Raw genomic sequence first — 12500 nt, forward strand, 5'->3', positions numbered from 1 at the left:
TCTGCATAGTGTGTGTGCGTCAGTGGATTTCAGTGTGCCCCCTCAAACGAAAGATTTGTGGAGGTATCCAAACTCACTCTTTAAACTTAAAAAAAATAGTAAAAGAACAATTTTACTTTACATGTCGTAGAGGCTTTGAAGTATCTGTCAAGTATGCTGTTGAGGTAGTTGTATGAATTTGTACACTATGAATTTGTCATCCATAACCACACTCAACGTAAATACTTGTCAAAAACAATCCATTTGCATTGATATATGAAATATCATCGAAAATATTAACACTCGCCCCTACGCATGGTTTTTCAAAAGAAACTCAGTCCAGTCGCCCCTACAGTATATGTGTCTCTTCTACTGTTCACAAAAAATGGCGATACACAGTACGGGAGGATGTGCAGAGAATAACGTTTGACCGATGTTTTTTTTGTCCCAGGTAAATATGCCATGAGAGATTTGATCCATCGGTTACCAGGCTGCAGTAGCAGCAGCAACAATAACGCCACCAGCAGTGGGACCTCCGGGACCACAGGCCCTCCCAGCAAGGCCATGTCAGACGATACGGTTACTGCCATCTGCTGCGCACTGCACGAAGTCATTACCAAGAACATGGAGAACGCCAAAGCCCTGCGTGATGCTGGTGGCATCGAAAAACTCATCGGCATTGCTCGCAGCAAAGGAGACAAGTGAGTAGACCAACGTTTTGAGGCCATAACACAACATTGGGTTATCTTTATCCATACCAACACAATGTCAGATTTGTGCGATTTAAAAGTTTCGAGAAAAACATTTTTCAAGACATTTTTCACCACTGAAGACACAATGGATTGTATGTCTGCATCATTACATCGAATGAAAAAAACTGAAGTGAGCAGAAATATCTCGGACAGTTTCTCTACCATTAATACAACATGTTTTGGTAGATTACTTTACCCAACATACCTTACAGTACAATGAGTGGCTACATTCTTTATGGTTTGTCCCAGTGAGAAATAAAACCTGCAACACAGTGTTACTGGCATGCCACCGAGCCACAGTAGCAACACAGAGTCCATCCCTACTACTTAACAACCACTTGAAATGCATTTGCAGGAGTCTCAAATTGGGTTCAGCAAAAACCCTCAAAGGATGCTATTAAAATCTGAGGATAATGATATATTATAACAGTTTATGGAAAAGTATGTCAGATATATTTATAACCACAGAACAGATATACCTGTGCTGCTTTTTAGATCATAATGATTATATGTCCTTACCGGTCTTCCAGATTTCAGCAGGGATCATTTTGTGCTCAGGAAAGGTGAAGAACAATCACTGTAACCTTCACAGCAGAAGTATTGGTGTCTGATGCAGAAGCAAATGCAAAGAGGAAAATGTGAACTTAATGCCACATTGTACATCCACATTAGTTTGTGTGATGTTCTGTTTTCAACATAACAAAATGAGAAAGCTCTCTAATGACTTGCAGTGGCTTTTCCCCGTGCTCAAGGACAACCAGCCCTAAATAACTGTGGTAGCTTACTGTAAATCCTAATGTAAATTCCACACATTGTGATTGTTGTTTTGTGCTGCTGTACCCGTAAATCATTCAGCTCACCCCGTACTATCAGTGGTTACCAGTGCTTTTATGGGGCCACACATCTATCTATCGTGACGGCACCTGCCTTCCCTGTGAGCGTTCATCCACAAAAGCCGTCTGCACAACAAGGAAGACGCGTCAGGAATATGACGCCGGTCACCATGGGACACCAAGCAGGGTGTTCGGGCTAGCTGCTATGGCAACTACCAGGTCAGGGGTTGCAATGACGCCACAGTGTTATCAGACAGAGGTCAACCGCTCATTTATTGTTATGCAGAGACGTCTCAGTCTATTTAGGGAACGGTGCTCAAGGGCACCATTACAGAGAGAGAGATGAGGTGCTGGAAGACACCGTCATAAGTGGAAATTTCACAGTGAGTGTAGTTGGCTGCTAATGGCCCACACATCTTCATTTTCCCAGGGTAGGTAGACTGAGGATAAATACTCCTTATCAGCTGTGCTACGTTCACATAATTACACACTTTGAGATTGTGAAAATGCCCATTATAGCACCACCATATACAGCCACTGTTTACCGACTTATTTGAAACAGTAGGAGCTGAATAATACAATGAATAAAAAAAAATAATAATATAGATATTGGTGTGTGACCTATGCCTTTGAAACAGTCAGTGTGTATTGACGTATCCTCATCATACAAACACAAACTACACAACTTGATGATGATGATTAAGGTAGTGAGGTCACTATTAAGATCTGTTTGCGCTGCAAAACCATTGACTTGTCTCAGTGTTTGAATATTTTTTTCATGTAACAGTGGAGATTAGCATGTTATGATACATTCCAGTGTATTGAGTTTCTAGCAGCCTGGTAAAATAGCGTCCTGTTGATACCATTATGCCGTATTTCAATCTTCGAAAATATTCTCTGTACTTCTTACTGGGAAAAAATAAAACCCGGGGTGAAGCTGTTTTCCTTTTGTTTAACTTTTGTTAATTTTGGTGGACAAATGGATAATGAGCATCCCTTCTGCTTCACTCTTTAGCTGTTAGAAGGGCAGGGCTTCTGAACTGACTCCTACTAGAGTCATTTTTCAGCTAAGTGCCAGGGATTGGACCATTAGCATGGCAGAGAGGGTCATTTTAAACTCATCTGGAAACTCTCCGATTTTGTGCATAGAAAATCATTCTCTGCCGAAATGAGCAATGGCCCTCTCACTCCTAGAGCCATCACAAGTGCCACTGGCCTGCACACATCTTGTGCAGCTGGTAAAGACAGGGGGCAGAATAACATATAGCAGCATTATCCAAAGGAATGTGGTCCAGGAGAAATAACTCTCTCTCTCTCTCGCTCTCTCTCTCTCTCTCTCGCTCTCTCTCTCGCTCTCTCTCTCTCTCTCTCTCTCTCTCTCTCTCTCTTCTCTGACTATCTCCAGACACTCAGCAAAGGTGGTAAAGGCAGCCTCTCAGGTCCTCAGCAGTATGTGGCAGTACAGAGACCTGCGCTCCCTCTACAAGAAGGTAGGATGTTCTACCAGCCATGTACTCAATTCATCTTAAACTCTTTGTGTCCTGTTTACCTATTATATTTCCGGTCACTCTCTACTGCGTTATTGCACAATAAATCATTTTTGCATAGCCGGCACTATTTTAAAGGACTTTTAACCGCGCTACCTATTGCCATACACAGACAGTAACATTACCATTAATCTTCTACCTGCCAATATCATGTATGGCTACTAGTCGAAGGATTGAGACCTACAGTTCCTGAGCTAATGTGACGTCCACATACGCAATGATATACATACTTTTTCATAATGGATTCATCACAATACAGTGGGTTGTGGGTTAACTAATTTTACACCTAAAATATTATTCTCAAAGAGTGCAATGAAATCCATCTTCACCGTATCAGACATCTTGCTAGAAGCATAATGCTGCCATAAAATTGACATCATCCGTTAATTAATTAGTGCTTTGCAAATATCCTCTGATAAAGGGCTTTGATATAGAGACATTGATGTGTAATGTGAATAAATTATAAAAGAGTTAAAAGAATATTATGTCTGGATACACCTTTGTTGTCAAGGAGCAAGAAAAGTAACTCTTGCTATTCATATGAGGTTTTTCACAGAGCGTCTTTATAATTCAAACAAGTTATTGCTATATATGGCATATTGGCCTTGGACTATCTGAGGATGAACTATTCAACGATGAGGGCATTTCACTTTCACCGAAGCAGATGTTGAGGATGATTCTCTGCTGAAAGTGTTTATTGAAGCAATTTAAAAAACTGATACACAGTTTAAGTTATCATTTATTCACATCTGGATGGTAAGCTGCATTTTGCTGAAGATTTTGGGTCGACCTCTATGTTCTTGGATACCCAACTGAAACCTCACTGGATAAATTGTGTCTTGTTTCCTGGTCAGGATTAGTACTTGTCAGGATTTGCTGTTGTGTCCCAGAATGCTGTCTTAAGGGACTGCTAAGCTAATTCCATCCTGCAATCGACAACTTAGACAGACATTCCTAATGCTTGCCACAAGCTACCACTATCAGTCAGCAGTTCTTCTAGTGTATGGTATTGATTTGATGGTCACAAAATATACAACTGGGAGACAAATGACAATGAATAATTTTTATTACTGTGAGATGCATTTACACAATTCATACAAAGAGCTGCTAACGGTACAGTCTGGTTTACACCAGGTTGCTAACCTTAACATTAGGGAAGGTTGGCAACCTGGGCCTGGAGGCCCTCAACTATAAGGGCCCCAAATCAGCAACATATTTATTATGATGTTTAGATATGGAAAATTGTAGGTATTATGTTGCTATTTTGACTCATTGTATCTCAAAATCAAGCACTTAAAAAGTATGCAACTCAATTGTATACTGTACAAACTGTGTACCTGACAGAGAGACTGGTTACATAGAAGAATTTGCTTGAACTCACTCGATATTTAATAATTAAAATATGATGAATTGCTATTCTTTTTTTTGCTAACTAGCATTACAAATGAAAAGCTCCACCTTGAACAGCCTTTAAGTAAATGAAATACATCGTGCTGATATCGCCTCTCTTTCACTCTTCACGTGAAATACAAATTTGAAGGCAGGACTTTTACTGTGTGGTATTAATATTTTTTACCATTAAAAAGTTTTGAATAATGTTAATGAAAGCTGTTAATATGTCACTTTACTAAGTTGTATATGTTTTCATGTGAGAGAGTAACCATTTAGATTCCCAGCATGTTGTCAGTTTATCCAATTACTGCCTTTTGTAAATTTGCTGCAATTGATGGGTGTGAGAGCCGCTCCAGCCCGGCCATAGCTTTGCATACCTCAGTGAACCCATGGTGTGAACAGTCTGCTGGTGAAATCACACCTAATAATTCGAACACAGCCGAGGGACTTGGCCCTGAGGTCAGGCTCAGGAGAGTTATTTTGCTTGCAGCAATGTTATTAGTGTTATGTATTAGTACGGCAAAAACGTAGACAAACTGAGTTTCAATGGCCGAGTGGTGCTGTTCCTGTGTAGCCTATCCACTGGGGCTCGTTGACTCTGGGGAAGAAGAAAAAGTTTGTTAATGTTACCTAGCATCCATGTAGCGTTAGCACTAGCAGGCTATATACATTATCCAGCAGCAAAAGTGAACTGCAGTAAACGAGTCTTGCCCACTGTGAATGACGTGTGAGTATGCAGAGTCCTGAAGCTCCGCCTCCACTGCTGCGCAGAGAGCTGTCTGCTTGTTTGTTCAAAGTGTATTAATGTTGAACGTGTCGCGTGTCCAAATTGCACAAAATTAGCACTCCATGGGGTCCCCAACAATACACCCACTACGTGTGAAGTAGATGGGCTGAGCGGTGCTTTATAGTTAGATGACCAAAGTAGATCTCCCTCTAAACAACCTCAGTGTCATATTTGTATGTAGTCTGTGTGGTTTATGCCACTTCGTAGGTGTCTTCACAAATGCTTAGAGTGCGAGTGCACGCTTTGGTCCTGAGGTCTGTCCTAACCACCTCCAAAAAAACAAATAATTGAGTTCAGCCGGGCACCATATCACACCTGAGCAACAGTGTTTACAGAGGCAGGCGGATCAATAACTTTGTGTTAGTCTGTAGCCTACTGGGTTGTTATTTTCAACACACACACACACACACACACACACACACACACACACACACACACAAGCTAACATCGATGCTAATGGTTGTTTAGCCCAACATGAAGACGAAAACAATGTTAATGCTGCTGGCTACCGGGATACTGTAGCTCGGAAATGCAGTAGCAAACTTGGAGCTCACGGAGAACGGCGCAAACGAGCAAGAAGTGAGGAAACCATACAAAGTGTAGATGAATGATGTGTGTGTGTGTGTGTGTGTGTGTGTGTGTGTGTGTGTGTGTGTGTGTGTGTGTGTGTGTGTGCGTGCTGCTCCAACTCTGACACACTCTTTTATCTCTCTCTTTCCTTCTCACACACAGGCACACAAACACTGTTGAAACCCACTGTCTCCTCCTCTGGCTCTTTTGTTTCTTTTCAAATGACAGATACCCGGACGCTCCTGCTACTTGATTGAAAGTAATGGCAGATGTTCTGTTCCTTTCACTTGTCAGTAATGAGTGTTGTCGAGAAAATATCTGCCACCAAGGTTATCCGCCATTCAGAGGACTAAAACTTTGGAGGCGTAATCAACGAGTCTCAATGAGATATGTAGAAATATTAAGTAACACATTCCAGGGAGGCGTCCTTGGCTTTGAATGTGTGTTTTTCATCTCTGTGTGGGGAGAAAATGAAAGAATGAAGCTGATTTGTTGATTTATCCGAGATGCGTTGTTTGTGTGAACAATAGTTTACTGTATACACTTGTGTATGCTATACAATGCCACAGCCCTGCGACAAATGACACCTTTGTGACACTTCTAATGAACAGTTTGTAGTCGAGTATCTTCTGAAGCGCTAGTTTGTGGAAGTGTTGCATTTCATTGTGTTATGGTGAAGTATGGTTGAGGTATTGTCCCATATTCAGCTTTTAACGCAGAATCTGTGTTGGAGGACATTCAGCAGAACACAGAGATTATTTGAGAACTACAACATGATTCACTTCAAAAAGTCATTTCATCTTGTGTCATTTTCCTCAGATGATATAGTGATGGATTTCCTACATGAATTTCAAGTACCTGCACTTCAGTTTTCAAAGATGTTGTCAAACCTGAAACAACAAGAGTGAGCCGTCGTTCTGAGGGAAAAAAATTTATATGAAGACATATTTCTTTTTAATGTTTTGATGCATTAGAAATGAGTAAAAAACAACACTCCCACCTTTTTATCAAGTCAAGCAAACAACATTCTACCCAGATTCTATCCCAGTGACTTTGTTGCGTGATCATCCTGTAGTGGGCTCCCTGTCCAAGTCCCAGACTTCTGACTGTTGCAGCAGTCACTTCAGGACAGGCCGCCCCCCAGCATCAGCGTGTCCTCGCCTCATCCTGACGACTGTGTCGCTCTCTTCATTCGTCATCCTCTCCTCCCCAGTATTACACTGAACAGTATCCCCATGTGGCCCCTTGGAGCCTCATCTGCTTCACACTTCTCTAATCATTGCCACTGGATAGCATTACACTCGACTGGATGGCATAACACTCCAGTGATCAGACATGAAGGACATTGGCTTTACACAGCAGCCGGGTTCGACAAAGGTTGCTTCATTTGTTTATTTTTTTTACCCCACCCCCTCTTTGCCTCAAGAGGCCTTGTTTTTTGCCAGACTATGTTTTGATAAAGAGAGTTATTAAAGGAAAGAAACAACTTGCTTAAGATTGATGGATGCACATTTTAGAACAACAAAATTAGTTTTGCATCTGTCGCATTTCATCAGATATGATGTAAACATTAATTCAATAGGGGGGGAAAAAGAAAGATTATTGAAAGACTTTTCCACTCCACAACAGCAAAAAAATGTTTTAAATTGAAACAAGATATCATCTGTATTCCTGTTGTAATATCCTCAGTTGTATCCATACTCTTTGAATGATCAAGATCTTGCTGCAGTTGAAATGTTGTTGTAATCGAGAACAACTTTTATTAAATGCAGCACAAACAATTTAAACTCTCGAACACACTTTTTAAGCAGTTTGGTTAGCAAAGCTGCTGCATAATGCCATATACGGTCACTCTAAAAATGACTTTTAAAGGCTGATAGACGCCATACCTGCTGACTATTTACTTCTTAAATTGCGTGAACACAGCCCGCTGAGTGACAATCCAGCCTAATTTTATAACTGTGGAAATTGTTGCGTTAGAGGATCCACACTTTGACTTTATCACCCAAGTCCAGAGGGCGCAGTAAGTGACTTTACTGCTAGTATCCCTGCATGGCGTATTAGGTCATGGGTGTTAGGTGCAGCAAAAATCCTGTTAGTCTCCAATCCAAACATGGATTAGCATACAATTTAGACGAGAGTGGAGTTGGATGTCTCTGCAAAATGTTTGTGAGCCAAAGCAAAGGAGGAGAAAGAGAGAGAGAGCGGCGAAAGAGGAGAAAGAAAGAGAGAAGTGAGGAAAGAAAGTGAGGTGAATTCTTGAAATGTTTGTAGTTAAAAAAATGAGCATGCTTGAGTCACATGTGTGTTTGTGTGTGTAGTTTTGGACAGTGGCAAAAAGTGTTGGGTCAATAGTGAGTCAGTTTGAGCTGTGTTGGCAAAGAATGGTTTGCTTTAAAGTTATGAAGTAACGAGAGCATTTTGAAACATACATGCATGTTTGTGCAAATGTGTGTGTGTGTGTGTGTGTGTGTGTGTGTGTGTGTGTGTGTGTGTGTGTGTGTGTGTGTGTGTGTCTTTGAAAATGTGTTTTTTGTCGAACTGCAGTAAGAGGAGTTAATCGCTTCCTACAGCAGTGCCATGGGAGCAGTCTAGGCTGAGAGAGAGAGAGAGAGAAAGAAAAGAGAATTACACAGAACGGGGCTGGGCTGCCCAGCAGTTGTTGAACGCACGCAAATGAAAAGTTGAGGGCCCATAAATAAACAGTAACTTGGTATGAAAATAGCATCTGAGATGACTTGAAAGATCAGTGGTGCAGCAGTCATTAATAAACCAAAGCCAAAATCTGTTTGTAGCAACACTAGCACTGACTTTAGGATAAATCATTTATAATAGTCTCCCGGGTGCAGTAAAACTCTACTTTTACCCAAGTTTATTTGGATTATTTGACAGGATGCGTCCTCATTCAGTGTGTGTGTGTGTGTGTGTGTGTGTGTGTGTGTGTGTGTGTGTGTGTGTGTGTGTGTGTGTGTGTGTGTGTGTGTGTGTGTGTGTGTGTGTGTAGTGTTTCATCTGCAGTTCCTGGGAGGGAAGCCACAGGTCATCTTTTAGGTAAACGACAAATGTGCATTACTGTTCAACGGGGGATTTTTTAGAGAAAACAAGGACTTGAAACATGGTCACTTTGTAAATAAACCTATTCTTAATAGGACCAGAAGGACCAAATTCTGTCTCACTTACACAAACATATGCTCTCGCTCTCTCTCTCTCTGTCTCTCTCTCTCTCTCTCTCTCTCTCTCTCTCTCTCTCTCTCTCTCTCTCTCTCTCTCTCTCTCTCTCTCTCTCTCTCACACTAGCTAAACACTGAATTTCATACTGTATATACACACATTTGCACTTTGTCATAAACCTGTTCAATGCGTAATTTCTTTTGGGCTGCCTTGCTTCATTCCTTGATAAATTATCTCTCACTGACACACACTCACACACACACACACACAGGCACACGTATCATCCTCATATCACGCACATACATCTCACTTGCGCCTCACAAATCACAACAACAGATACACACACGTATGACAGATGGGGTTCAGGGTCAGAGAGATACTGTGTCTGTCACATGTGTGACAGATTTACACTATGTTCCAGGGGTGTGTAATTCCATATGTGTGATGTGAGTGAGTGAGACATCTGTGTGTGAGGTCGCTGATTGCACAACCTAGTCTTTTGCAGGTGCATTGCACACAAAATGCTCAGGATGTTCCTGTAAAATAAAATGAATATCTACAAATAAAGAGCGACCTAGTTTGTCACTGATAAAGCTAGTAAAACTGTACCTGATTGTAACGAAACCAACATTACTCAATAGGTGCTCCAAGTAAATTATAACAAATACTTTTAAGTATTTATAAATGCTTGGTTTTATATATATTCTTTCCAATATTTGGTTTAGTTTTACATTAAAATGTGGTTATCCAATTTGAGTCCCAGCTTCCTATTATTAATTCTCATAGATTTTAACATTTCTGGCAATAGCTCAAACACACGCCGCTTTCACAGATGTGTTGCAAGAATGAAATGATGAGATGCTCTTCGTCTATGAGGCGGCTAAAATGATTCCATTCTCCACTGCCACGCGGCGTAAACAGGAAAAGTCAGCGACAAGAAGATGAGTGTTTGAAAAACTTCAGTAGACATCAAACCAACCTCGGGCCTCTGAAGCTGCTTCTGTGTTCAGTCTGGTTTCCCTCTGATGTTCACCTGTATTAGACAGTAAGAGACAGAGACAGAGGAGATGGGGTGTGGAGAGATAGCCTGTCTCACAGTATCCTTGGCCATTTACAACAAATGCAACGGTGTAATGAAGGGCAATTCCCTAATCCGCAGAACCACAAGCGACCAAAATATAGAATGCAAAGGTCAGAGGCACATTATTCCGGTGAGGATAAACGGATCGTGTGTGAGTGAATGACTCGCTACTGTAAATCTGAAAATGTGTGTGAAATGAGTGAGAGAGAGAAACGGACTGAAGGACTGTAAAAAATGACAGTGTTCAGTGGTGGACGAGGCCCAGAGGGGAGCCACCACTCATCACGGGTAACCTTTTACAATGTTTGCCATAATTGCTGTCTGGCATGAGCGCTGCCAGACACACACACACACACACACACACACACACACACACACACACGCACCTCATTTGTTGGGGCGGTAATCGCTTTTTACCTCGCAGTCCCGCGACCTTCAACTAACCATCCAGTGATGGTGAGAGCAACAGGCAAAATGGTTCCCTAGCAACCTTTTTTTTTTTTTTCCTCTCATTTTTACAGTCGGGGCTGAAAGGAGTGTTAGAGACTAATAAGTGTGATAGAGGAAGAGGAGGTGGGTGGAAAGAGAAGGAAAAAACGTTAAGACAAGGCAAATAGGTGACAGTCAGAGAGAGCAGGTGATGGAGCTGATGTGGATCATGATATAGGGGTGGGGACATATTGTTAGCTGACAATGTCATGTTCAACAGTGCACACTTACACTGAACACGCATTGCATCTTGAATATGGTGTAATATCATGCAAAAGAAACTAGTCGGCGTCACGGTCCTAGAGGTTTCGTTTGTAGCTTGTCACTCTCCACATGTGTCTTGTCTTTTTTTACTTTCTGCCTTTCTTCTTTTTTCCCCACCTGTTTTTTTGTTTCTCTAGACTTCAGTGTCTTGCGTGCCAGCCTTCTCTCATGTGTTCCTGGTGGTGAATTGATTCTGGTTTTTGTGTTTTTGTGTTATTGGACTGCCTTAGCCTAGGGATTTTTGGACGCCTCTGCTTTATTCTACGCTGATCTTCTGTGCCAACCCCCGTTTAAAAGTAATGACCTTTTTCATTGGACCTGCTCTGACTGATTGAGTCCTCCATTTGAATCACATATAAAATGTGGATGTTGATATATGTTGAACCCATTATACATCAAACATCATAAAATCAATGAAGAGCTGGAACAAGCTGATGAAGAATATCGTACTGTCAGATGATGTGGTATATAATGATGTTTCCAATATTAAAGCTACTTACGATATTAAGATTGAGGTGTAAAGTTAATTATATATGTGGAGAGATAAGTGTGAAAGATATGGCTGTGAGCCGTATATTTTTCTATATTCTCTTCTATGCGTTCTTCTCTGGTTATGACCATTCTTGCAAATTCAATTATTGTAAAATTTAATGTAGTCCTCATCTTGCTCGGTGGGGGGGGGGGGGGGGGGGGGGGGGGGGGGGAGTGCTTAAGGACCCCTGTGGACCATTTGTGAGTCACATCTATAGACAGCAGACTGCACACTATGCAAGATGCATGCAGGGGGGGATGTAAAACAAGGTGAGTGAGAAGACTGAAGGAGTGGTGGATAAATAGACGAGGGGGAATGGAGGGAGGGAGGCATGGCGGAGACTAGAAGTGAGCTACCTTTGAACCACTGTGTGTCAGAGGATCCAGCTTTCTATTAGTCCTCAGTGCTGTGCCAGGAAATAGGAGTCAGGGTAGGAAATGGGACTGTGCTCAGTCCAGCCTACTTCTCTCTCTCTGTCCCTGGCTGACTGTCTCTCCATCTGTGCCTCTCCTTCTCGTTACGTCTCTCCTCTTGCTATCTTTACTCTCCCGTCATTACTCTCCCTCCTCCTCCTCCTTGCTCTCATTACTTCCTGTCATCTTTTGTTTCCCTCAGCTTCTACCCTGTCTGTCCCTCCTCCCCCTCTCTCTGCCTCATCTCCTCCATCTCTCAGTCGTCTCGTTCTCCTCCCCTCCGTCTCCTCCTCTCCAGTCTAACTGTACCGAAGTGCTCCAGCTCTCCTCGCAGTCCAACCAGTTTTTCCCACTCCTGAGCCAAGGCCCTCAGGCAGTAAACCTATGATGGAACATGTCCGCGTTAGCTTTTATCACATGCTTGTGCTTTGCTTTCCGAGGTACCCAATTATCTTAATGCTAAATTGAATTTGGTTCCAGCTCTGTGATTGTTGACTTTCATAATCCATTTTTATGAAAAGGGCTTTGCTCCAATCACTGCTAAACTAATACTGATTGGTTTGCCAGTAATTATGCTTGTGGAGTTTTTAGTTCTATTCATTTTTTCTACAAGGACAGTGGGATCTTGACTATGCTCAGTGTGTTGATTTGTGCTGTGCGGACATTTGTATGTGCTTGTGTGGGTGCTTG

The 12500-nt window shown here is 41.9% G+C and overlaps 1 protein-coding gene across 1 annotated transcript in view; it reads left to right on the forward strand.

Moving 5' to 3' along the window:
• The window catches only part of ctnnd2a (catenin (cadherin-associated protein), delta 2a), a 232506-nt gene that overhangs the window by 210716 nt on the left and 9290 nt on the right, over positions 1-12500 (forward strand). The window contains exons 20-21 of the mRNA XM_068709723.1: positions 431-680; positions 2970-3054. Of these exons, the coding sequence (XP_068565824.1) occupies positions 431-680; positions 2970-3054 (335 nt within the window). The remainder of the gene's footprint in view (positions 1-430; positions 681-2969; positions 3055-12500) is intronic.

The sequence above is a fragment of the Cebidichthys violaceus genome, unplaced genomic scaffold (assembly GCF_023349555.1).
Source record: "Cebidichthys violaceus isolate CVI_PGR_0920_01 unplaced genomic scaffold, fCebVio1.0.p SCAF_15, whole genome shotgun sequence".
In the NCBI taxonomy this organism is placed as follows: domain Eukaryota; kingdom Metazoa; phylum Chordata; class Actinopteri; order Perciformes; family Stichaeidae; genus Cebidichthys; species Cebidichthys violaceus.